General features: G+C 39.3%; 1 protein-coding gene across 1 annotated transcript in view; it reads right to left on the bottom strand.

Annotated features, from left to right (window-relative positions):
• N4BP1 (NEDD4 binding protein 1) overlaps nucleotides 1–25,457 on the bottom strand; it is a 49,252-nt gene that overhangs the window by 4,832 nt on the left and 18,963 nt on the right. Inside the window, exons 2-6 of the mRNA XM_026011718.2 lie at nucleotides 14,637–16,327; nucleotides 7,925–8,055; nucleotides 6,302–6,398; nucleotides 3,793–3,900; nucleotides 1,868–1,975 (exon numbers count right to left, since the gene is read on the bottom strand). Coding sequence (XP_025867503.1) covers nucleotides 1,868–1,975; nucleotides 3,793–3,900; nucleotides 6,302–6,398; nucleotides 7,925–8,055; nucleotides 14,637–16,327 — 2,135 coding nt within the window. The remainder of the gene's footprint in view (nucleotides 1–1,867; nucleotides 1,976–3,792; nucleotides 3,901–6,301; nucleotides 6,399–7,924; nucleotides 8,056–14,636; nucleotides 16,328–25,457) is intronic.

The raw sequence follows: 25,457 nt of genomic DNA, 5'->3' as shown, positions 1-25,457 counted from the left end.
GATGAATACCCTGCCCTCCCAGGTTCCTAGCTATTGAGAACTGAGCCCAGCCAAGTGGGCTTGCAGCATGGATTTGCCAGATTCACCTGAGAGCTTTCAAGAGACACAGAAAACAGGGTCTTAGTCTTCCGGAGACTCTAACTCTGTGTGGAACCGTAGCTGAAAGGGCTCAGAAAAAGGGACTCCTTTGGGGAGAGGCAGCCACTACCAATTCCTGTAGTCCCCAACGCCCTCTGCCAATCTGGGGGAGGTGTTGGTGCCCACAACCTGTACATTCATGGGTGGGTGTGTGTGTTGAAGGCATCTGTCTTGTTAAGAGGCTTCCCAGGTGACTTGGACTTGCAGCTGAGAAATGGGGCTGGCTGAACACTTTTCCCAAATTCAAAAGCTCAACTAACTTCAAAAGTTAGACCCTCTGTGAGGGGTTACTATTAACTTCTTACTCAACTAGTTAACACACTGTAAAAAAGTGATGAGGTGTGCAGGCAGGCAGACCCTGCTGTCCGGCTGCTGAGGTGTGGAAGGAGCCAGAGAGCTTTCTATTAAGTCTGACCCATGGGCCTTGATGCTTGATGCCTAGGCACCAGGTCTTAAAAGCCCAGTGCAGATGCAATGACACCCAGCAGATGTTAAAATGGCTGCCATTCTCTTGGTGTAGGTAGAGAAGCAGAACCTTGGGAAGTAAGCCCTCATCAATGTAATGAAACCCAAAGGCTCAAAAGAGAAATGATTCCTAAGACCAGGGAGCTGATATTGCATTGGTCTCCTCTATAAGATACCTCTGCATGAACTACCCTCAAATCCAAACCTAGAACACCCAAGGTTTGGATTATATAACCCAAAGGATGTGGTTATAAATAAAAAAGATCAGCTGTGTGTCACTGGATCATACTGTCTGCCAGCTGGGCACAAAGAATACTTTAGTTAACAATGTCCATTACCTGACAATTCTGAAAACAAAAACAACCACTAGCAATAGATCTTAAAAAACAAAACAAAACAAAACAAGGGGTGCTTGGTGGCTCAGTCAGTGAACCATCTGCCTTCAGCTCAGGTCATGATCCCGGGGTCCTGGATGGAGCCCTATATCGGGCTCCTTGCTCAGTGGGGAGTCTGCTTCTCTCTCTCCCTTTCCCCCTGCCCCTGCTTGTGCTCTCTCTCTCTCTCTCAAATAAATAAATAAAATCTTTAAAAACAAAAAAACCCCAAAGACCCAAACTACAACAAAGAAAACCTAAACTATCAAATCAATTTCAGATGAATATAAATTATCTCCATTCAGTGGAGATAGAAAGCTTCCCAGCTAGTGGTTCCTGAATAGTAAGTAAATTAACAGGAGCATAACAAATTAAAAGCAAATTATTTTGGAAAGTGCATATAAAAGGACAGTCACACATACATAATGAACCTAAGTGACCACCAGTAAAATCTGCTCTTTTTAGACCTACACAGTCTGGCCCCTATGCTTTCTAGGATTAAAACCAAAAGGAGGGACGCCTGGGTGGCTCAGTGGTTGAGCATCTGTCTTCAGCCCAGGGTGTGATCCCAGGGTCCTGGGATTGAGTCCCACATCGGGCTCCCTGCAGGGAGCCTGCTTCTCCCTCTGCCTGTGTCTCTGCCTCTCTGTCTCTCATGAATAAAAAAAACAAAAAAATATTTTAAAAAAATCAAAAGGACCACAAATGAAGATCTGGTCCTTAGGGTATGTGCTTGATTAGCTTTCAAATATATTACACCAGCACTATAAGTCTAAGGCTAATAAAAATTTTAAAAGTGCCATCTTTAGTCCTTCAGAGACATCACTTACATTAAGCACAAAGAACTAAAGCAAGTCTGTAAATACAAAATAATGTGAAAAAGCAAATACCTAAGGAAGACTTCCTTCCGAAGAAAGTCTTCTAATCGAGGTCCACTTCTTCCCAGAGGGTCATCAGGAACCATAAATATGTCCCCAACGAAGGTATACTGAAGCAATCTACAACACAGAGTATGATTACAATGCTAGAGAAAACACAAAGTTTTCATTGCTATGGGAACTGAGAAGAAAGTAAAAGTGGCCGCCTAATTCCAAAGCAACAGTCACCTATAAAATTATAAGGCTGCTTAACTGCCTAATGGAAAAAACAAGCGGTAAACCATCTGAATTTCTCTTGGACACAAATTCAGTAACATATGAAACTTTTATCAACTGGCCCTCACGTTTCTTGAGACTTGGAGGTTTTTTTTTTTTTTTTTTAAGAAAATGTCCTACAATGTGCATTTTATTCCATACCATTATACAATGTTTACATATAGTTATAACTCTTATGAAAATGCTTTTCTTGTAGATTTTTAATCTAGGTTTAGAAAGCATCTTTTTCTCTTAATTCAATTAAGGACACAACAGCTGTCCAACAAAGGTTTTACTTTTGAATGGGATCTACGGACAAAACCATTGAAGATATATCCTCTTAAAACAACAAAACAATAGGATCTATGAGGAAAGAAAATCAGAGATCAGTTCAGCATGATTTATGATTTAGCAAGTCTAGGCAAGATGTAAAAAAGAAAAAAAGAGCAAGTGCTTATGTTTGTTGTCCAGACCTTAGTTTCTGCCTTGTTTTGTGACTTCTGAGAGCCATGAGTTGGTGTACAAACATGAGCCTGACTGCATTTAGACCTTTCATACACAGATGAGTGTCCAATAAATACTGACAATGAATCCAGGGCAAAGATCCAACAGAAGCATGTCCTAGAAGATTAATGGCTTGGTAATTGTGCCCAGAAGGTCAAAGACCAATTCTCAGTTCAGTGTTTACCAATAACTTTTTAACAGCATGTGGGTCAAAATGCATACAGTACACACCTGGGCATTTACAGTGAAGAATTATTTTATAAAATCCTCTAATGATTTAGCCAAATACAAATATCAGACAAGGGGCAACTGTGAAACCCCAACACAGGGAAATATCCAGTTATACCCGTTATATACTACTTACACACAGCTTGAGGTATGCTGATTTATGTTTTTAGATTTATGGTATACGGGACTCATCTCTGGCACCATCACAGAATAGGTAACTTTTAGGTAACTTGATCAGATGATGCTTGTTAAAAGAAGTCCTGGAAGCCAGTGTTCACTGATCTTAAGGCACGTGGACACATTCAGAGTATCATCACAGATAAAACACATCTGTGAATGCTCAACTCCTGACTTTATTTTGGAAGATATTCAAACATGTTTTTCAATATATGTAACTAAACTATGATGATTTGTAAATGCTCAAGAGAAGCATCACAGATTAAAAAGCACACATACTCTTCCCACTCCCAAGAAGTAAAAACTCCATCAGCAAGTTGATTTTGATCCCATCCTCTTACTGGAATCACAGCTGTCATTAAACCCAACCTTCATATTTCATGGTTGAATCTAGTAGGGATGCCCATTGAGCTGCCAAGGTCTCCCTTGGCATCAGGGTAAGGCCAGGTAAGGAGGCCATTTCTGCTCCAGCGCACTATTAACAAGAGTTAATCAAGCCATAAACATGTGCCTCTTGCCTCCTGTCAGGGAATATTGATCTCTTGGGAGACACCTTGCAGCCACCACAGCATGCTCATATATCACCCACTGCTTTGGCAGCTTTGTTCTGGGACCCCCATTTACCTAGAGGGGCCAGCCATAGTCTCGGATGGGGAGCACAGTCTTATGACACTTTGGCTCCCTGTACTGCTTTCTGCAGGGCCAAGGTGGACACAAAACCAAACAATAAACAACAAAAAACACTTAACCAAAGACAAAGAAGAAAATATTACCTTTTTGTAATAATTTCTCTCCAAGAGAGTGACTCAGTCACAAATTCTCTGAAGTTATCATTTGTTACAATTATGCCACCAGTTTTGTCCGCTAAGTGTAGTAGAAACCTATAGTAATATAAGAGGTTAAAATGGGCAAGCAGGCATTCCTGGCTTACAGAAGCTATGTTATAAGAAAACAGAAGGATTTCCTCTTCATAGGAAAATCACTAAAGAATTTAACTATGGCTAGGAGGTAGAAAAGTTAAGCCCTTGTTAGCTGAAGATCAATCTGAAATACTGAATACCTCTAAAATTAGTGTGATTATAAATGAAGATTTGGTTTTCCCATAGTACTATTTTTTTAAATGATCTCAACCATGATCTATACATTTTTCTAAAAAAGCTGCATCATCAATAGATCGTCGTCATCAGATAATGCATGAGGACTAAAGTCAAGAATAAATTCGTGTTGACAAGCCTGTGAAATCACTATTCAAGTTTTGGTTGCTAAGCTATAGTCCTCCGGTTCTCAATTAGCTGCTTCTATAGTCAGCCTTGCATTTCTTAAACAAACAGAACAAAACACCTATACTTCTCAGACTTGAGATGTCTGCAACAATCATTCTGTTTAGCCCAAGTTATAGATTCACTCAAATGCCATTTATGAGAAGCTGCACTGGTGATAAGAAAGGGTAAGAACTCAATATTGAGAATTCTATTTCCTTGCTGGAGATTATTCATGCTCAAACCCTCTTAATGAGAGATTTGTGAGGATAATGTTGAGTTTTATCCCTTAGGGTGACCGCATTTGGCTAAGGCAATGGAGACAAGCCAATGAAACAGTACATTAAGAGATCCCTAGTAGAATCAAAGGTACAAAACAACTACTTTTATTAGTGATAGTGAATACTTAAAAGGAACTAAAAAACAAGCCATTAGTTTCAGAGGTCTTAGGACACCTTGGAAAGTATGAATTAGCATTTTGAATTTATTAATGAATATTTTATAAACTATTTCTAGCTGGCATGAATTGTAAATGGTGATGTTTGCCCAGAGGTAGTAACAAAAATAGTAATGCTTCTGAGTGCAAGTACTATGAATCAAGACATAGATTCATGTTCACTAAAAACTCAGAGTCATATAAATTAAGCACAAACTTGAGTCTGTATACCTGCACAGGCCTTCAAATTCTGCAGGTGTGCAGCTATGGTGTTAGCGATCTGAAGGTTCCTCGTGAGCCCAACAGCCCAGCTGCCCCTCTACCCAAGCATGAAAGGGTCTGAGCCCAGCATCATGGAGCTAGAGCCGGACATGGTCTCCTAGAACTTCCTCAACCCTGCCTCACCCCAACGCTGTTCTCCTTCCACTTTTGCTCACACTATCTTTCCTGTCACTTCTGATTCTATCTGACTTGGTCTCTCATCCCAGCCTGGAAAAGGGCAAAGGGCTGTCAATGGAGAAAGCCCTCTGGACCTTTTGCTGAACGTACGTCTGCTGTCATCCCAAGTGGTGCTCCCCCCTCCTCCCCCCACTCAGCCCCTTTTCACCTTTTACCCATTTGACTATCACAAGCCAAACACTGTCTTCAATGTGGGGGGACCATTTTGGTGGAATACTGAGGCAAAACCACCAGGGCATTCTAAGTGTTTCAGGCCAGAATACCATAAACGGGGGCAATGCAGAAGAAACACCAAGAGGCCACTACACTACTACTGACTTCACTCCGAAGTGGGTTTGAAAAATTGGCTGTCGTGTCAATGGTCACATTTGGGACCTTCTCTCATTCAACCACCACAACACTCTCCTCTATTATTTATTTGTGTGCTTTCTTCTTTAGATCAGTAGAAACTGCGTCTGAATCATGCATGTTCCGGGTCTAGTTCTGGGCACTGCACTTTGTGCTCAGCGAAGCTTTTAGAAAAAAATGTAAAAGGTGCAGATTAAAGCTTATTGTCTCCAATGCACTAACACTTGCTTTCTGAGTGACACTCCAACCTCAGAAATGCAGCTTACTCTGATCATGCTTTGGGTCAGCTGACACCATCTTTTATTACATGGAAGAAATACTGAGGGCTTAGGTATGACAATGACAAACTAAGTCTGGCCAAAATCAACCCAGAGAAGACAGATAATGTTTGAAAAGCATCCGTGAGGCTGCCACACTCAGACAAGACAAACTTTACTCGAACATTACTTTTAGTATGCATCAAAAAAGAGAACTCAACGTCCGCTTTTACTTATGGATTCTTGATCATGTTTTATTTAAGAAACAAATAACAAACAAACATTCTAACAGACTTTAGGTAATGTTCTTAAACCCAGAAAGAAAAAAATTAAAAAAATAAAAGTAACTCACTGAGTATATAACCTTAATGTCCATAAATATTAAAATTCTCAAACCCCTTGATCTATTAAGTCCTTTATGCATGTGGGTCCAGGAGCATCACGAACTGGCCAGTGGAGCAGGCGGTGGGCTCCTCACCACCCCGCTCCCCACCACTTCAGGAAAGAAAACAGCCTTTCGTACCTGTCGTCATGAGAAGCAATTCTTTCTCCAAAGACCATCCGGGCAGGAGTTAAAGATAATATTCCGAGCTCCTGTAGCTGGGTTAAGAAGTGCTGTTCTGTTTACAGAATAAGTTGAATACACATTCAGAAAAAGGCTATCTTCCCAGATGTTTAAATAAATGAAAGTATCCCCAAATGTTTCACTTGGAGAGTTATTAAAACCTTTTCCTTCCTAACTCAAGAAGACTCACTTTTACTAACACACTAGGAAGGAAAAAAAAATTAAGCAACACACACTAAGGCAAAAAGAATGTAAAAATTGACCTTAGCTGTTTTTTAAATACATACATACATATATATATATAAATATTTATATATATATATATATATATAAATTCATCTGTTCCTTAAATTAAGAGTAAACCATAAACCTGTATTTAATGAACCCTACCATCAATAGCTTTTTCACAGCAACATCACAAGCAGCAGGACAGGGACTGAAGACACAAGTCCCAGAGAGAAGGTGGGGATGGGACAGAAACAGGACTGGAAGCAGAGGGAGTACAGGGACAAGAGGCTCTGTCCCACCCCAAGAGTCTGTCAAAATATCTCTCTGGATGGCACTGAATTCAACCTCTCTGTCATGTGCAGGAAGCTTTGCTGATTTTCATGGGAGTGGGTCATGACAAAGAAATGAGGGCCAAAGCCAGACGTAGAAAACCAGTCAATGGGCAAAAAGCAGCTAAAAGCTCAGGGTGTGGTGGCCCTTATCCGCACCCCAGCAATGGTACTCACCATTGGCTTAGACTGAAACACAGTTTTATTGTCCTAGACATGCAGAGCACAGGAGGGCTCACAAGACCCTCACAAGTAGGATCATGGATCCTACTGCAAAAATTAGTGGCTCTGCCTCAGTCCTCAAGCACCCTCAGTTAAGACTGATCTGCTCTCCAAAATGAGGGAAGTTGGGATACTTGAGAAATGTGTGGTCTTACCATTTCCACCTCAACAGTGACTAAGTTTCACTTCCTGTTTAAATGCTGGGTGAGCTCTGTATTCACCCTTCCTCCTCCTAATCTACCTTTTGTGTCTAGGCCCACTGCCATGTTACGCTGCCTGACATAGTCGCAGCACTCTTCTGTGACCTGAGAAACAACCTAAGGTTTCTCTGGAATACTGCACGATTCACCGAGTTCAAAGCTCTCGTGTGTGGCCTGCAATCAACCATGGAGTACCACCACACGATTAAAAGACATAACTCATATTAAGGTATTAAACACACTGTTCAAAAAACACTGTATATGGGGGTTCCCAAATTTATGAAGTGACCATTTTAGAAAGGACTACTGAATGAGGCAAAAGCCCAGACTAACAAAGACAAATTTAACCTACTTTTTAGAAAGTCAGGAAAATTTTTGTGATGTATAATGAACTCTAACGTAACTTTCCATATAAACAACTATGTTAACTTTCCATCCTTCGCCCAAGTACTTCTTAGGCTTTAACACACTATTGTTCTACTGGGACCAACAGAGTACCATTTTACTTTTAAAGCTGTGACTCTAAGAATGTGTTGCAATTATAAGCCAACTCATTAACATCTAGAAAGGGAGAAATTTGGAAGGATCAGTTTTTGCCTCACCTGTGACATTAGGATCACGCCTTGTTCTCCACTGTGGGACAAATACAGTGATATTTCTGTTGCCAAGCTTCCAAAAATATTCAACTGCAATTGCAATTCCACGACAAGAAAAGAACTTTTTCAGACCATGGCTATAAGAAAACAAAATTTATTTCAGCTTAAAGTATGTTAAGTTTCACCATGAAAAAGTGAAATGGTAAACTCCACATACAACAAAGACAATTGCAAATACTTTTACACTCTCTGGCATCAAGCTGCATAGTTTATGACTTTGCAAAGCCAGATGGAATCCTTTGCATGAGATGTGATTAACAGCTTTATGATTTTTCTTGTATTTTGCTAATTTAATTGAATGTGCTATTGGTATAGAAGGCAGTTTTAGCTTCATGATAATACTTGTTTATTACATTTTTTATTTTGTTTTTTTTTAGAGAGCCCATTCCAAAGAGTCCTGCCTGGTCATTGGCCACTAAGAATATTTTATACATTTTATTAAGAAACTTGTTGCTGAAGCAGAAGTAGATATGATGACTCTTCCTTGATATGGGACTCACAACTTCTAAAGGCTACAGATGCCTCTGGCTCCAAGGCTCCATACACTTTCTAGGCAACTGTGAAACCTACTCAGTTTACCGCTTCTAGGGAGATAAGGAAGTTGAGGGCATGATTACAATGAAACTAACAGGGACAGTATAGAATGTAAGTCAGGATACGATTTTCTGGAGAGGGCCTGACAGGCCTTGCAGGCCATCTGGTCTCTGCTGCACCACTCAAGTCCACCAACTGGAAATGAATGAGGGTGGCTGTGTTCCTTTATTTACAAAAACAGGTGGTGGCCAGATTTGGCCCACAGTTCACAACCCCTGATACAGTGGATTACAAACTGGTCCCACCCAAAAATGTGGTAACAAATTTCAAAAGAAACAAACAAAAAATCTTTAATTGTATTCTCTAGCAGTTAATAAAAATGGAGATTTTTTTAAAAAGCTGGTTTTCAAAGTTTGAAATTCTGTAGGCGGTAATCCATTTACCTAATGAATATTAGAGAGAAAAAGAATCAAAACCCCAAACTGTAAAGCTACAGTTTATAAAATGAGCATAATCAATCTTCACTATTTCCATAGTTACTTATACTCCAGTGACAGGAAATCCTGCATCTTCAGTCCTGTCTTCTCTTTATGTCTAGTGTCTCCACATCAAAACCACTTGGTGGAGAATTTCTTCACTTAAAAGTCCCACCAGCTCCTGCACAACGTGTCTCAAGTCAGCCCCACTAATCCCAATCCCTCCTCAAACCCCAGTTAGACCCCAAAACGCAGCCCTGATGCCTCTGATCCTGCTCAGAGTCTTCAATGGCAGTATCCATCTGGACAAACCCAGGGCAGTGCTTCAAGTTCCCCTCCACATTTGACTAGTCAGGAGGGATCCAGCCACTACCATGCATCACCACACTCATTTCTGTCTGGGTGGGCTTACCACCTCCCTCTTCCTGGGCAATGAGCTTTTGTTTCACTGCTTTGTAGACCTTCTCTTATACCTTCTTCCAGTGCCCTTGGGACTCAATTCCAGACCCTCTTCTATGAAGCCATCCCTAGAAACAGGCCTTCAATCATCCCTCCTTTTTCCTGTCTTGCTATCCTGTACTGTGCCCCAGAATGACAGAATTTAGGAGGAGACAGAACAGTTAGATTCCTGTTAGCTAAAAAAAATGAAAGCCCCGAGAGGCAGAGCGACTTTCCCAGGCAGTGCTGCAATCACAGGGTGGGTGCACTGGAATTACTCAGGCTTCCGTACTCCTGGACCAGTGTCCTTTCTAGCACCTTACAATGGGACTGGCTCCACCTAAATCTATATTTTCATGGAGGAGGAATGAGCTGGACATGCACTAAACTTCTAACACTCAGAAGAGTAGCTCAGAAACTCCTCCTTTAAGAGACTAAAGCCTACTCTCTCCTCAGTGAGCCACAAACAAGAGACTGTACAGCTTTGCCCCAAAAAACATATGCGAGAAAATCCATTCTTGATGAGGTAACTCAGTAGTGTTATGTTTATCTAAAAACATTCAAAATATGGCAAGAATGTAGCAACAGGACGTCTGTTACTGGAGAAAGGCTGGAGGTAGTTTTCATAGGCCTCATCTTAAGAAAAAAAAATCTTTAAAAATCACTGTAATTGCTTAAAAGTGAGAACACACCCAGAGTTCATGTCAACACAGCCTGAACATAAAAATCCAAAATACAACAGGCTACTCGTCATTAGAAAAATCAAGGGACATGTATGCTAGTTAAATCCTGAAAAGAACAATCCACAAGAAAATTGCATTAAAAATGCTTGTGAAGTTTGGCTTATTCATCAGACAGATATAAACATGTACTAACTTTTTCTGTCCCTCTAAAGCTTCTTTTGATTACAACAGTAGAAAGTGGACAGAACCTAGCTCTGTCCCAGTGGGTCACAAAGGAAAACAAAGGGAAATGCAAGTAGAAGCCAATCTTGCTGCCCCGCATCGCACTCAAGCTTAGAGGGGGGAAGAAATGGTGTTTCTAGAAACATTAGCTCTCTACTAATTTCCACAAGCATTATTCTCAGTGATAAGATCAAATCACTTTGGATACCCTGAAAAATCCTGAGAGCTGTTTCTTAGGAATAAAAACAGCAATTCAAAATTCCGGTGGAAAACACACAGATTCCTACACAAGAAGATCAAATGGAGTCAAATTAAGTCCTCCGAATAATACAAAGGTCCTGCTATTTCCCACTTCAAATCCTTCACATCTTGGCTAGGCAGAAATGTGCCTCCTCGCCTCCCTGCGGTCAAGCCAGAGGAGCTCGCTGACAGGTAGACTCAAACCAACTATCTATTTAGACTCAGAGACAAAGGGTTTATGTACCTTAACTCCTCCTCTACTTCTGAGAAGGCCAAAGCTCTGGGGCTTTCAGCTCCAAATGCAGAATGAACAGATATTAGGCCTAAAAGGCCAGGTGTGTGCAGGCTCTCAAGGGAGATTTAAGCTCCTGTTCCATATAGTTGGAAACAAGTTACATCATCTGGTTTTCCATATTACAGCAGGCAGTAAACTGGAAGGAAGAGTGTCCCAAGCAGAGAGGAGGTGAGCAACAGATACTTAATAAAAACTCACAGGCAGTAATGGAACCAGACCGGGCAGTGTGGGGAAACAGTGAAAAAACTCTTTAGGAGTTATCCAGGAAACAGTAATTTCCTTCTATAGTTCCACTTAATAAAAATAGCCATGAGACCTTGATATAGAAAACTAGCATGAAAAAAAATGGTTAAAATACATAGCGCTGGCAAGTGAAGAGGCAAACCTCATCTTCACGGAAAATTATCTACCCAGATAAGTCAGGTGTCCTACTGCTGAAGTTTCGGAGTGACCAAGTCTGAGCGTTATCTAGCTACCACTGTGATGTCTAGCTGTGCACCGCAAACAATTTCCATTTACTCATCATTTGACTCATTCATGGTGACAAGGGGAAAAACCAAGTAGAGATACACATAATTAGCTGCATGAAATTGGTTATTTTGGAATTTCTCACAGTGTATATGAATTGCAGACAGCACACTGGATAGCTAACATAATAGAAGACTTGCAGAAACCTAGGGATGGGTAGGTCTGAGCTGCTCCAGAGTAAGGATCAAACCAACAAATCCTATTGTTTAAGGGTCCAAATTTCCTTTTTAAACGATGTCCCCAACTAGGTGGGTCAAATAAATGAGGTTTACTCAGCAGTGCTTAAGCAACTCAAGACCTTAAGTATTTTATGTTGCCAAGGCCAAAATTCCAACCTCACCTTCCATGGGAGAAAGCAGGATATAAGATGGTTCTGGGAGCCTAAGGACCCACATCTATCTGTGTAATCTGGGACAAGATTGTTAAGCCATTTCATGTTATATAAAAGTACAGACCATTTTTAGCTCACAAAATTAGTGTGAAGATTGCGTTTTAAAAGATAAAAGTACCTGAAACATAACAGGAAACTGAGCTTTAAGATTCCAAATATTTGTTGAAAAATGTCTCAGTTAAAATTTAACCTAAATTGATTTTTGGAATAGGTTATAAAATGGTGGTGAAAAGCCATTTAAGAAATCCTAATATTTCTTAAGTCTTCAGTTCATCATTTATCAAAATGTTATTGAGTGCCTACCATATGCCAGCACTGTGGACCTTGGGGGGATTTCAGTGAACAGGACACAACACACAAATCACTTCCTTCATGGAATGTACAATCTATAATTCACATTTACTATCAGAGCAATCAATTTCAAATAAGGGTTATTTTTTCCCCAACTTTCAGAAAAAATGGAGTTGAAATTCACATAACATAAAATAATCATTTTAAAGTAAACAATTCAGTGGCATTTAGTACATTTACAATATTGTACAATCACCACTTAGATCTTGTTCCAAAATATTTCCATCACTCCAAAATAAAACTGTGTACCTATTAAGCAGTTTTCCCCCAGAATAAGAGTTCATTTTAGTTTCTGATATTTTCAGATCAATCTTTACCAAATTAAGTATAAGTCTGTCTTTTTTGGATAATACATCCTTATAAATAAATGTTGCTTTTAAACTGAGACATCTGTGAATTCAAAGAAAATTAGAATCTTCCCCCAAATAATCAGTTTTTTTTTTTTTTAAAGAAAAGGTAATGAAAGTCTGCTCGTGATTTCCCTTAGTGCACTATTAATTCAGTGGTTTTCAAGAGATGGCACTGCACCCAAGGGTGTTAGAAAATATGTGGGAGTATTTTGGGGTATCACAATGATGGGGGAGAGGTACTATGGGCAAAGTAGGAGGGACTAGATATGCAAAACAGCCTGTCATGGATAGACAGTACTACTCTAAATTCCAATAGTGACCCCTCTGAGAAATACATTTAGTTACTAATCCCAAAAGGTTTTCAAATAGTGTCATCATCACTGCTCATTCTACTTTAATTTGCATTTCTTAGTCCCTGAACACCAATCTGGGAAATCTTTTCACTTATAAAGATTGAAAAGGGATTAATATTACTCACAATCATGACCTAAATTTTATATCACCACTTGGCTCAAGAAATTTTAACAATGAGGAACTGGTGTTGGGCTTGAACTGTGGGTGACTGAAACTGCACTTTACATTTTTACTTAGATAATGCTATGCAGCTGCGGGTGATTTGCTGGGTTTCCCCAAAAAGAACTGCCAAAAAACAAAGTGAAATGACAACAAACAGTATTATTTAGAAATGAAGATAAGTATATTACATATTTTTCTCAGGCTATCTTCAAACTTGAACATGGGAAATGCTGGAACTTTTTTCTTTCTTTCTTTTGACAGCAAAATAAAGCATCAACAATTCATTCAAAAAATAAAAAGATTCCGTATTTTTAAAAGACATTAAAGTATTTACAGATAAAATGACGTATCGGAGATTTCTTTCAAAATAACATGGTGAAAGGCAGTAGGCGGTGCGTGTGTGCGTGTGTGTGTGTGTGTGTGTGTGTGTGAAGGCTCAAGAAGATTGGCCACCACATGAGAACTACTGAAGGTGGGGGATGGGAACATGGAAATCCTAAACAAATTAAAAAAGGGATTCATTCTATTACCTTTTTACATATTTGTTTGAAAATTCTAATAAAAATTAATGAAACAAAAAAATAAATATATAACAAACACTTATGGAATTCTTAGCAGAGAGATGCCACATACACAGTCACTAAAATTCAGAAGAGTGTTTCACCATCTTCATCCCATGTTCAGGTGCCCCTTTTCTTGAATGACAGCTACTCAAAATGCCAGACCTTGCAGACTTCTTAAAAAGCAATACAGTGATTTGGAAAACTGGAGAAGAGACTTTACCTACTAGCTGTTGATATGGCATGGTAACGATGCCCTTTAGGACAGGGCAAAAGGCAACAGATTACAGCAAGTGAAACTCAGCGGGCCGAAACCTACACAAGGTCAAACAGCTGGTCCACGGTGGGGCACAGACTCTAACTTGACCCCTTCTTCTCCTCCTAGTCACTGTATTAAAGCACCTCTTAGAGAAGAAACCCAACCCTGTACCAGACATATAAAAATCACTCTTCAGTTTTCTAAGACAGGCTGAATAGAAATGATCATTTAACTCTTTTTACTAAAAGCAAATATAGCTTTTAGTAGCAGCAAAGGATCATAAAAAGCTTAAACTGATGAATTTTTTTAGAAAGGAAATTGCTATTACTCTATCCACAAAGTACAACAGAAGTACATCACATCCATTATCACTTCACTCTTGGCTACAGCTCTAGCATAGTGTAGCATAGAGAGACAGAAAAATCTTTTTGGCTTTAAGCTCCATCCTCATATTCAGAATCTAATGGTATTCCTGGTATTAAGAACCTAATGATAAAAAAAAAAAAAAGCTAATGATTTAAAAGTCTCTGTGCTGTTTATCGCTCACTAGGCAATGCAAAGTGAAAAGACAAATTTCCTGTCATCTCTCGCCCTCAGAAGTAACACGTTCAGCAGGATGAAGCAAAGTTTACAACTTGAGAAGATGGAATAACACAACTTTCCAAACAGCTGTTTCATGGGTTTTTTTTCCTTCCAGGTAAGACAGAGATCAACTACATAGATGCATAGGGTAGTTCCTACAACTGCATGTAATTCTGAGACAATGGTTAGGGCCTTATTTACAACTCTAATATACTTGCAGACAGTGGACTTACGTAATTGCGACATTGCTCCCATCTATAACAATGTGCTTCAAATCTGTTCTCCCTGGCTCATTTTTTAATTCCAGCTTGTAGGGTACTTTCAGAGTATCTCGGAACCTTTGAACGCCTGTGACTGAGGAATCAATATGATCAGACGGTCCTGCCAACCTCGTGTCAGTAACTGAAGGTAACAGCTGGGGCAGTGGCATCGGTGGAGAAAGGGGTGGACAATTTGGCTTAGACTGAGGAGAGCTACAACACCCGGAACGGTTTTCACAGGCCGACTTCATATTACTTGGAAGCAAGGGCTCTGCTTGCTGCTGCAAACCATTTTCAGGAAACACTGGAATTCTGGGCTGGTGGCTTGAAGCTCCTCTTGAAACAAAACTGACAACTTCTTTGGGACTTGAAGGTATAACAGAGGGTGAAAGGCCATCAGTTTCAAGGTCCATATTACAAACGTAATTCTGGTTTGAACTCCAGATTTCTTGTTTCTGTTCTATTGGCACTGTTCTGAAAGTATTAATTTTGCAATTTGAGGTACATGGTTTTGATTCTTTGAATGGTAACTGAGAAAACTTTTCTACCATATTTTGCTGTGTCTGAGTTTGTGTTTTCTTTGGAGTAGAATCCGTTTTAAGCTCATTTATGCTGCTACAAACACCTTTGTTTTTGGTTCTGTTGGTTTCTGGATACATAGTACCAGATGAAAATTCTCTGTCTTCTTGGAATCTTTTATTTTCTTTTTCAATTTCTTCCAAGAGCAATAATGGTTCAGTAGATGGCCCATACTCCCTAATGACCTTTTCAACAATTTCTTGGGAATAGCCCATGGTTTTAAAAAAGTTTACGAGGATGTTGTATTCCATTTCCTCAGTAGTGTCCTTTACATCTGGACTTAAATTTTCAGGATCAGCAGAAGAATCAGATAGGTCAATGATTACACCTCCACTTAACGTCTTACCATCGTGTAAAACCTCCCCCTCTTGAACATTTTCCAAAGAAAACTGTTTCTTGGTAAGCCTTTCTTCAGAATCAGAAAATCTCCTTTTGTGACAAATTCTGTCTTTGGAAAGTGCCTCTTCACCTGGGGTTAGACCATTTATTGGAACAAAAAGTACATCTTGTGAACTAGAAAAGATCGTGTCCATTTGTTTTGTAAGCTCAGAAACAGGAGTGCCAGCTTTATTTCTTGCATCTTCCTGCAAAACAATTTCATCTCTGAAAATATTCAGTCCTGTGGCAGCATTCTGTGCAAACTCTGTTTGTTTAGAATCTCTAACTTCAATAACATCATCATCTCCCGTTTCAAATAAATTCTCCTCACCTTGTGTGAGTGTCAAAAGCTCTTTTTTCAAGGAAGTGGGCAAAATCAACAAGTCCATTGTATAGTTGTCTGCACGAGCTTCAACAAATTGTTTAAATTCCCTTTTCACCTCGGATTCTTTCTGACTGTTAGGTAGGTTCTCATTATTCTCAAAGAGCTTCACAAACTGCTGAATGTGACTACGGGCCATGACCACAGCTTCGGCACTTCCTCTGATGCCAAGAAGACCAATGTCCAGAATGCAGAGATCGGCACAGGTGTCCTGAATCAAGCTCTTTAGAAACAGGCTCTGGGCCCCAACAAAAATGCAGTGCATGGCCTTGGGGTAACATTCTCTTTCTTCTAGTTCAGGTTCACAGATTCCTTTAATATATTCCTGTAAAGAGCAGATAAGAAATAAGATCAATTTATAAAAGCTCTTTATAGCACATATGTCACACGTGTAATTGCAAATGTCAGGCTGTACAAAAATCAAAAGCATGCTAATAACTTGGGGAAAAAATGCCATGTTCTAAATAAAAGACTCAAGATAACAGATCTAAGTTGCTTAATCATTTCTATTGGACTTTAAAACTTTGCCTGTAAATCTAAAAAGCAGGTGTTTGTAACATTTTTTTTTTTAAGATTTTATTTATTCATGAGAGACGCAGAGAGAGAGGTAGATACATAGGCAGAAGGAGAAGCAGGCTCCATGCAAGGAGCCCAACATGGGACTTGATCCCAGCACTCAGGGATCATGCCCTGAGCCAAAGGCAGACACGCTCAACTGCTGAGCCACCCAGGCGTCCCTGTTTGTAACATTTTTCAATAATATATCTTGTGATGTGATCTTTGGGTCTGCCCAGATGCACAGTGGATAATGACAGTGACAATGACTGGACTTATTTACATCTATAAAGAACATTTTTGCTTGCTACTGGCATTTACTGATACTATGACATAATTAAGAGATAAGATAATTAAGTCCAACAATTTGAGTCCAAGGCTCAACTGCTGAGCCACCCAGGCGTCCCTGTTTGTAACATTTTCAATAATATATCTTGTGATGTGATCTTTGGGGTCTGCCCAGATGCACAGTGGATAATGACAGTGATAATGACTGCACTTATTTACATTTATAAAGAACACTTTTGCTTGCTACTGGCATTACTGATACTATGACATAATTAAGAGATAAGATAATTAAGTCCAACAATTTACTCCAGAATAAACCTTGACTTTTGCTTTGCTACTACAGCCCTTAGTTTCCAGATAAAACAAACTGAGGTTTTGAAGGCCTTAAAACAAAACAAAACAAAACAAAACAAAACAAAACAAAACAAAACAAAACCTTTCCCCCAGCTGGCTGGAACAATGCATACCCTATATAATTTTATGTCTCTTTTTTTTTTTTATAAAAAGGCCAGAGTGTTTAAATGTAGACCTAAATATAAAGAACCAGAGAGTGCTGGACGGTACTGCCCCTCTCTGATAGAAAACTAAAGCTTCTAGTAAGTTTGGTATTAAACAAGGCCTCAGTGAGTTAAGAAAGGGAGCTGGGTTCTCCAGCAATTCAGCTGCTGCTCCTGGAAGCCTAGTGTGAATGAAGCCAACATGCATACACACACAGGAATGGCGGGATACACTTAGTAACATGGGCACTGTAGTCCATTCCTCTGCTCAAACCCCAGCCATGGGGCTGAGGATCTTGCTACAGTTCCACAGCCCCTCTAACCCCATGTCCTCAACTGTAAGAACTAGAGGAGGACAGTGCAATCTCAGGTGTTTTGGGGGAAGCTTGATGAGATAATAATGTCCTGATGACAGTGTCTTGCATCTAGTTAAGTGCTTCCTAAATAATAACAACACTCTTAAATTACCAGTGGAAGTTTTCTGGAAAGACATTTAAAAGAAATGAGCCTGGCAACATGTGACCCATCCTTTACACTAAGATCAGAATGGTGCTCCCCCCAAATGGTGCTACTGAAGAGCTCAACCTGTGTGGCACCAACGCTCTGCAGACCTGTCCCTGTGCCTGTTTTCACAGTGGTCATGCAGCTTCAGGGAGAATTCATACACAAATGAGTACACATCCCTTGTTTACACATGGGGAAGGACAATAACCCTGTGAATAGATGATACTCCAGAAACAGGAGACAGAGAAGTGCTGGTTGCTTCTTACAGCAGTCTGCCAGTTTTGTGACACAGTAATTGCGTTAAACACAAAGTACAGTAACCGAATATCCTTTCTTCCTGGATGCGCAGAGTACTAAATATTGACGTTAGCATCCCTAAACACCTCCAAAAAGACATTTTGCTACCACTTGCTTGAAATTATGCTGCACATAGGTTGTGGTTTGAAGTTGTTTTTTTAAAAAAACATTTTATTATGAAATAATCATAGGTTTCCAGGAAGCTACAAACAGAGGACATAAAGGTTCTGTGTACTCTTCACCCAGTCCTCTCCAATCATTACTTGTATCTTACCTAATTATAGCACAGTATCAAAACCAGGGCACTCACACCGATACAGTGCACATATACAGTTCTGTGCCATTTTATCACATGTATAGATTCAAGCAAATACTACTGCAACCAAGATACAGAATTACTCCATCACCACAAAGATTACCTTCATACTATTCCTTTATAGTCCTATTTCCACCCACACCATCCCTTCGCTCCTGACAACTGCTAACCTGTTTTTGTTTCTATCCATGTTGTGACTTCAACATTATATAAACAGAATTATACAGTTTGTGCCTTTTGAGATTGGCCTTTTTCACTCAAAATAATGCTCTTGAAACCCATCCAAATTGTTGCATTTTTCAAGTTCATTTCTTTTTGTCACTGAGTACTATTCCATGATACAGATGAACTATAGGGTTTTTGTTTTAGTAATTTATTTATTGGGAAAGAGAGAATATAAGCAGGCAGAGTGGCAGGCAGAGGGAGAGGGAGAAGCAGGTTCCCTGCTAAGAAGTGAGCCTGACACAGGGCTCAATCCCAGGACCCCAGGATCATGACCCAAACTAAAGGCAGATGCTTAACCGACTGAGGCATCCAGGTGCCCCTCAGGTTTTTAATCACCAATCTATTGAGTGACATTTTGGTTTTCCTGCTTGGGGCTATTAAAAATGAAATTATATATACAGATTTTCATGTGGACCTAACTTTTCATTTCTCTGGGATAAATGCCCAGCAGCGCAACTGGTGGCCATACAGTAAGTGCATGTTTAGATTTCAAGGAGCTGCCAAACTGTGCTCCAGGATAGCTGTACCATTTTACATTCCCACCAGCAAGTATGAGATCCAGAGATCCAGTTTCTCCTCATCTTCACCAGTACTTGTTATCACTATGTTTTATTTTAGTTGTTCTACTGAGAGTGTAGTCCATCTCACCATGGTCTTAGTTTCTATTTCCTTAATGGTAAGGGATGTTGAACATCTCTGCGTGTGCTATTTGCCATCTATATTCCCTCTCTGGTGAACTGACTGCTCAATTTTTTGGTCCATTTTCTAACTGGATTATTTGGGTTTTATACTGTTGGACTTTGGGAGTTCTTGATACATTCTAGATACAGGAGTCCTTTCTCAGATATGTGGCTTACAAATAGTTTGTTAACGACCTTCTCTGACAGGAGAAGTTCTTAATTTTAAGGAAGTCTAGCCTATTGGCTTTTTTCTTCACCAAGCTCCAGGTCCCAGAGATTTCTCCTATGTTAATCTTCCAAAGTTTTAAATTTAAATCTACAACCTGTTTTGAATTGGTTTTTGTATAAGATATGAGATTTAGGCTGAGTTTCATGTTTTTGCTTACGGGTATTTAATTGTTCTAGCATCATTTCTTGAAAAGATGATCTTTTCTCTAATTACTTTTACAGGTGTCAAAAATCAGTTGGTCATACTTGTGTGGGGCTATTTCTGGGTTCTCTATTCTGTTATATTGACTTAGGTATCTATCCCTTCACCACTGTCACACAATCTTGGTTACTGTAATTATATATGTAAGGTCTTGAAATTGGATAGTAATTGCTATTCTTTTTAAAGATTTTTTTTATTTATTCATGAGACACACACAGAGAGAGGCAGAGACACAGGAAGGGGGAGGAAAAGCAGGCTTCATGCAGAGAGCCCGATGTGGGACTCGATCCCATGACTCCAGGATCATGCCCTGAGCCAAAGGCAGATGCTCAACCACTGAGCCACCCAGGCGCCCCAACAGTAATTGCTATTTAATTCTTTTTACAATTGTTCTTAAGCTATTCTAGTTCCTTTGCTTTTCCATATATATTTTAGAATAACCTTCTTTAGCAACCATTTAGCAATTGAATTAAACTAGCAGGGATCCCTGGGTGGCGCAGTGGTTTAGCGCCTGCCTTTGGCCCAGGGCATGATCCTGGAGACCCTGGATCGAATCCCATGTCGGGCTCCCTGCATGGAGCCTGCTTCTCCCTCTGCCTGTGTCTCTGCCTCTCTCTCTGTGTGACTATCATGAATAAATAAATAAAATCTTTAAAAAAATAAACTAGCACACTGACTTGAGGGTAGCAGGTATTTGTTGAATCTCCTATAAGAAAAAAGTCTGTTTCTCTAGATCTTTGCTTTCTTTCATCAGTGTTTTATAGTTTTGAGCATATAAACCCTGCACATCCGAGTATTTCATTTTTTGAGTGACTGAACATGGCATTCTATTTTGATTTCTATCTGTGCACTGCTAATAAATAGAAATAGATTTTGATATGTATCCTGTGACCTTGCTACACCTATTTCTAGTTCTAGGATTTTTTCTTACAGACTCCTTGGAATTTTCTTTTTCTTAAGATTTTATTTATTCGAAAAAAAAAAAAAAGATTTTATTTATTCGAGAGACAGAGAGCATGCAAGCACCAGCAGGGGGAGGGGTAGAGGGAGAGGAAGCAGCAGACTCCCTGCTGAGGCTGAGCAGGGACCCCGAGATCATGAGTGGAGCCAAAGTCAGATGTTTAACCCACTGAGCCACCCAGATGTCCCTAGACTCCTAGGGATTTGCTATGCATATAATGATAAGATCTGCAAGTATCTTTTATGCCTTGTATTTTCTTAACTTATTGAACTAGATAAAACTCCCAGCACTGTGAAGAGTAGTAGTGAAAGCTGACATGCTTGCCTTGTTCATCATCATAGGCAGAAAACAGTCTTTTACCTTTGACTGATGTTAGATTTTTTTAAAAGATTTTATTCATTTGAGAGAGAGAGCCATTGCTAGAGCATGAAGTTGGGAGTGGGTAGTAAAAGGAGAGAGAGAAGCAGGCTGCCCACTGAACAACGAGCCTGATGCGGGGCTCAACCCCAGGACCCTGAGGTCACAACCTGAACTGCAGGCTCCATCAACTGAGATACCCAGGTATCCTACCCCTATGATGTTAGATTTTTATATACTTTTAATAAATCATATTAAGGAAGTCACCTTGTATTCTTACTTGTCTAGGAACATGAACATGAATGAGTATTGAAACTTGCTAAATGCTTTACTGTCTATCAACTGATATCATGACTATACTTCTTCGGTCTGTTAATATGGTAGGCTGCACTGCTGACTTTTTGAATACTGAACTAGTCTTCCATCCTTGGAATAATTGCCACCTGGTCCTGATATATAAATATACTGATGAATTCTACTTGCTAATATTTTGTTAAGAATTTCTGCATCTTTTGCAACTATATTCATGAGGGACTTTAGTCTGTAGTCTTCTATTTTTGTACCATCTTTGTTGGGTTTTACCATCAGAATAATAATGGATGAGTGAAGAAGGAAGTGTTCTCTTGTGTTTTTTAGAAAAGATTGTGTAGAATTGATGTTAATTCTTTCTAAAACATTTTGTAGACTTCTCCAGTGAAATAATCTGAGCCTGGAGATTTCTAGGAATTTTCAAATTATTAATTCAATCTCCTTAATAGCTGTAAGCCTATTCAAATTATCTATTTCATGTTGGGTAAGTTATGGTAGTTTGTACTTTTTGAGGAATTGGCTGATTTCATCTAAGCTGTCAACTTCATGCATGCAGAGTTGTTTGTAGTGTTTCCTTTTCTTTTGGATATCTGCATGGTCTACAGTTGATACTCTGTTTCATTCTTGATATTAGTAATTTATATCTGCTTTCTTCTGGGTTTGTTCATTTCTTTTTCAAGTAACAAGCTTGTTATTTCATTGATTTTTCTCTATTGTTTCTGTTTTCAAATTTGTTGACTTCTGCTATTCCCCTCCTGTTACTTGCTTTGCACTTATTTTGCTCTTCTGTTTCTAGTTTCTAGAAATGGGGGCTTCAATTATTGATTTCAGATTTTCTTAAGTAATATGATATAAATTTCCCATTCAGCACTACTTTAAGCTACATCCCACACATCTTGATGTTATATTTTCATTTTTATTTATTTCAATGTATTAAAATTTCTCTAGAAATTATTCAATATTTCGAAGAAGGTTGTTTAGTTTGCAAATATTTAGCGATTTTCTGGTTATCTTTGTTACTAATTTCTAGTTTGATTCCTTGGTGATCAAATTACTTCTAGCCTTTTAAATCTGTTTTATGGCCCAGGATATGGACAGATATTCTGTGGGCACTTGGAAAGAACATGTATTCCTGTTGCTGTTGGGTGTTCAAAAAACATATATTTGGACCGGTGGCTAATGATGTTGAGTTCTTCTGTACCTTTGCTGATTCTCTGATGATTCATTTCTTGGGAGGATGCTAAAGTTTCATAATTGTGTCCATTTCCCCATCAGTTCTCCCAAGTTTTGTCTCATATATCCTGCAGCTCTGCTGTTAGGAATATACCCAATTAAGCACTGTTACATCTTCTTGGAGAATGGACCCTCTTATCATTATTATGTAAATATTTCTCTTTGCTCTGAAGGCTTTGGTTAGACAGTAACATTGCCACTGCAGCTCTGTTCTAATTTAATGGTTGCACAGTATGTTCTACCCTCACTTTAACTTACCTGTATCACTATATTGGAAAGAACTTTCATGAAGACCCCATACAGTTTGGTTATGTTTTTTAAATCCACTCTGACAATCTCTTTTAATTGGTGTGTTCATACTATTTACTTTTAATGAAATTATTGTTTGGATTTAAGTCCACCATTTATTTATTTTCTGCTTGTTCCCTATTTTTTAAAAAGATTTTGGGTGAGAGAGGGTGAGAGAGAGAGAGAGAGAGACAGGGAAGAGAGCGAGCAAGCACACACACAAGCAGTGGGGAGAGGAAGAAGCAGGCTCCCTGCTGAGCTGTGAGCCAGATGTGGCCCTCAATCCCAGGACCCTGGGATCATGACCTGAGCCCAAGGCAGATGCTTAACTGACTGAGCCACCCAGGTGCTTTGTTCCCTGTTTTTAATTCCTTCTTCCCTACTTGGCCTTCTTTTGCATTACATAAACATTTTTAGTATTAGGATTCATTTATTGCATTTTTACTATATCTCTGTGTAGTTTTTAAGGTGGTCATGGTATCAATTATAACATAACCGATTCACTTCAAAGTAAAAAAATCTATCATTTCAAGAAGAATGTATAAACCTTACTATCAGCACTAGTCATGTTTATATTTTTTGTGACTCATTTTTTGACATCTTAGGGGGCCTTTTAGACCTGAGGAGAGACCCCTGCTCTAATTTCTAGCAGGGTGGACATGCTTGGCGCACACCTTTCATGTGCAGATTGCCTGAAAGTGGTGTGCTTCCACACCCATCTCCTTATCTAACACACACTAAGCCAATATTTCCCCTATCAAGCCTGGGCTAGGAATCAGACAACTAAGAGCAGTCTCTATGCCCCAAAACCCAGCAGAATTATTTAAATTAGCTAATCCTAAACTGTTTATCCTGTCTTGCTCTTCCCCTTGCTTCTGCTTCTGACCAAAATCTGATGCTTAACCTGTAGCCCAGCATGGTGAAGTATGCACCCTTCTCCTAGAAGATATAAATAATCAAAAGCTTCCTTCAGTGGCACTGACTTCTCCAGGCCATCATTCAGTCACTTTCCTAACTTAAAATCCCACAGGTATAAATTTTAGAACACACGATCATCCTTTACCCTTGGTCTCTATTCTCTCTGCCCTCTCTTGTATGTTATAGCTATCTCATAGATTACATGTATATACATTTGAAATCCCATTAGATGTTATAAATTTGTTTTAAAAGATGTATTTATTCATGAGAGACATACAGAGAGAGGCAGAAACACAGGCAGAGGGAGAGAAGCAAGCTCCTTGCAGGGAGCCTGACATGGGACTCAATCCCGGATCCTGGGATCAAGCCCTGAGACAAAGGTGGACGTTCAACCATTGAGCAACCCAGGTGTCCCACAGATGTTATAAATTTTGTTTTCAACCACTAACTCATTTTAAAGAACTCAAGAGAAGAAAGTAATCTATTACATTTATCCAGATATTTATCATTTCTGTCTGAAGAACTTTTTTCTACCAAATCTTTGGGAACAGGCTACTGGCAACTTCACTTTAGTTTTTCTTCAAATGAGAATTCTTAACTAGCTTTATTTCACTTTCATTCTTGAAGGATAACGTCACTGGATAAGAAATTTTTGGTTAACTTTTTTTTTTTTTTTAACCACTTGAAAAATATGCCACTTCTCTGGTCTCTATAGTTTCTTTTCTTTTCTTTTTTTTTAAGATTTTATTTATTTATTCATGAGTGACACAAGAGAGAGAGAGAGGGAGAGAGAGGCAGAAACACAGGCAGAGGGAGAAGCATGCTCCATGCAGGAAGCCCGATGTGGGACTCGATCCTCGGACTCCAAAATCACGACCTGGGCCGAAGGCAGGCGCTAAACTGCTGAGCCACCCAGGGATCCCTGGTCTCTATAGTTTCTGATGAGAAACCTGTACGTATTCTAATTGCTGTTACTCTATATGTGTTTTTCTATAGATGCTTTCATAATTTGTAATTTGTTTTCAGTTTTTAGCATTGTGGTTATGATGTCTGGATGTTGAAGTCTGAACTTCTTATATGTTATATCTTCATCACCAGGTTTTGGAAGTCTTCAGCCATTATTTCTCTGAATTTTTTTAGCATCACACTCTTGTCTCTTGTTCAGATTAGATAACTTCTACTTTCTATTTTCAAACTCACTGACTCTTCTTTCGTCTCCATCTTAAAATCAAGTCTATCCAGAGAGTTTTTAATATAGGTTATTGTATTTTTTGGTGTTAACTTTTCCATTTGGTTATTTTTCTCTGCTAAAGTTTCTACTTTTTAAACTACTTTTAACGGTATTTGTAATGGTCTGTTGGAGTATTTTTATAATAGATGTTTTAAAATCTGTCATATGAGGGACCTGGGTGGCTCAGTTGGTTAAGTGTCCGAGTGCTGATCTCAGCTCAGGTCTCTTGATCTCTCAGGGTCTGGAGTTCAAGGCCCAAATTGGGCTCCAAACTGGGTGTGGGGCTGAGCTATCTAGCTAGCTGAATGAATGAATGAATGGCACCTGAGTTCACTCAGTCAGTTGAGTGTCCAACTCTTTATTTTG

The sequence above is a fragment of the Vulpes vulpes genome, chromosome 2 (assembly GCF_048418805.1).
Source record: "Vulpes vulpes isolate BD-2025 chromosome 2, VulVul3, whole genome shotgun sequence".
In the NCBI taxonomy this organism is placed as follows: Eukaryota; Metazoa; Chordata; class Mammalia; order Carnivora; family Canidae; genus Vulpes; species Vulpes vulpes.
This window is presented reverse-complemented; position numbering and strand designations above follow the sequence as displayed.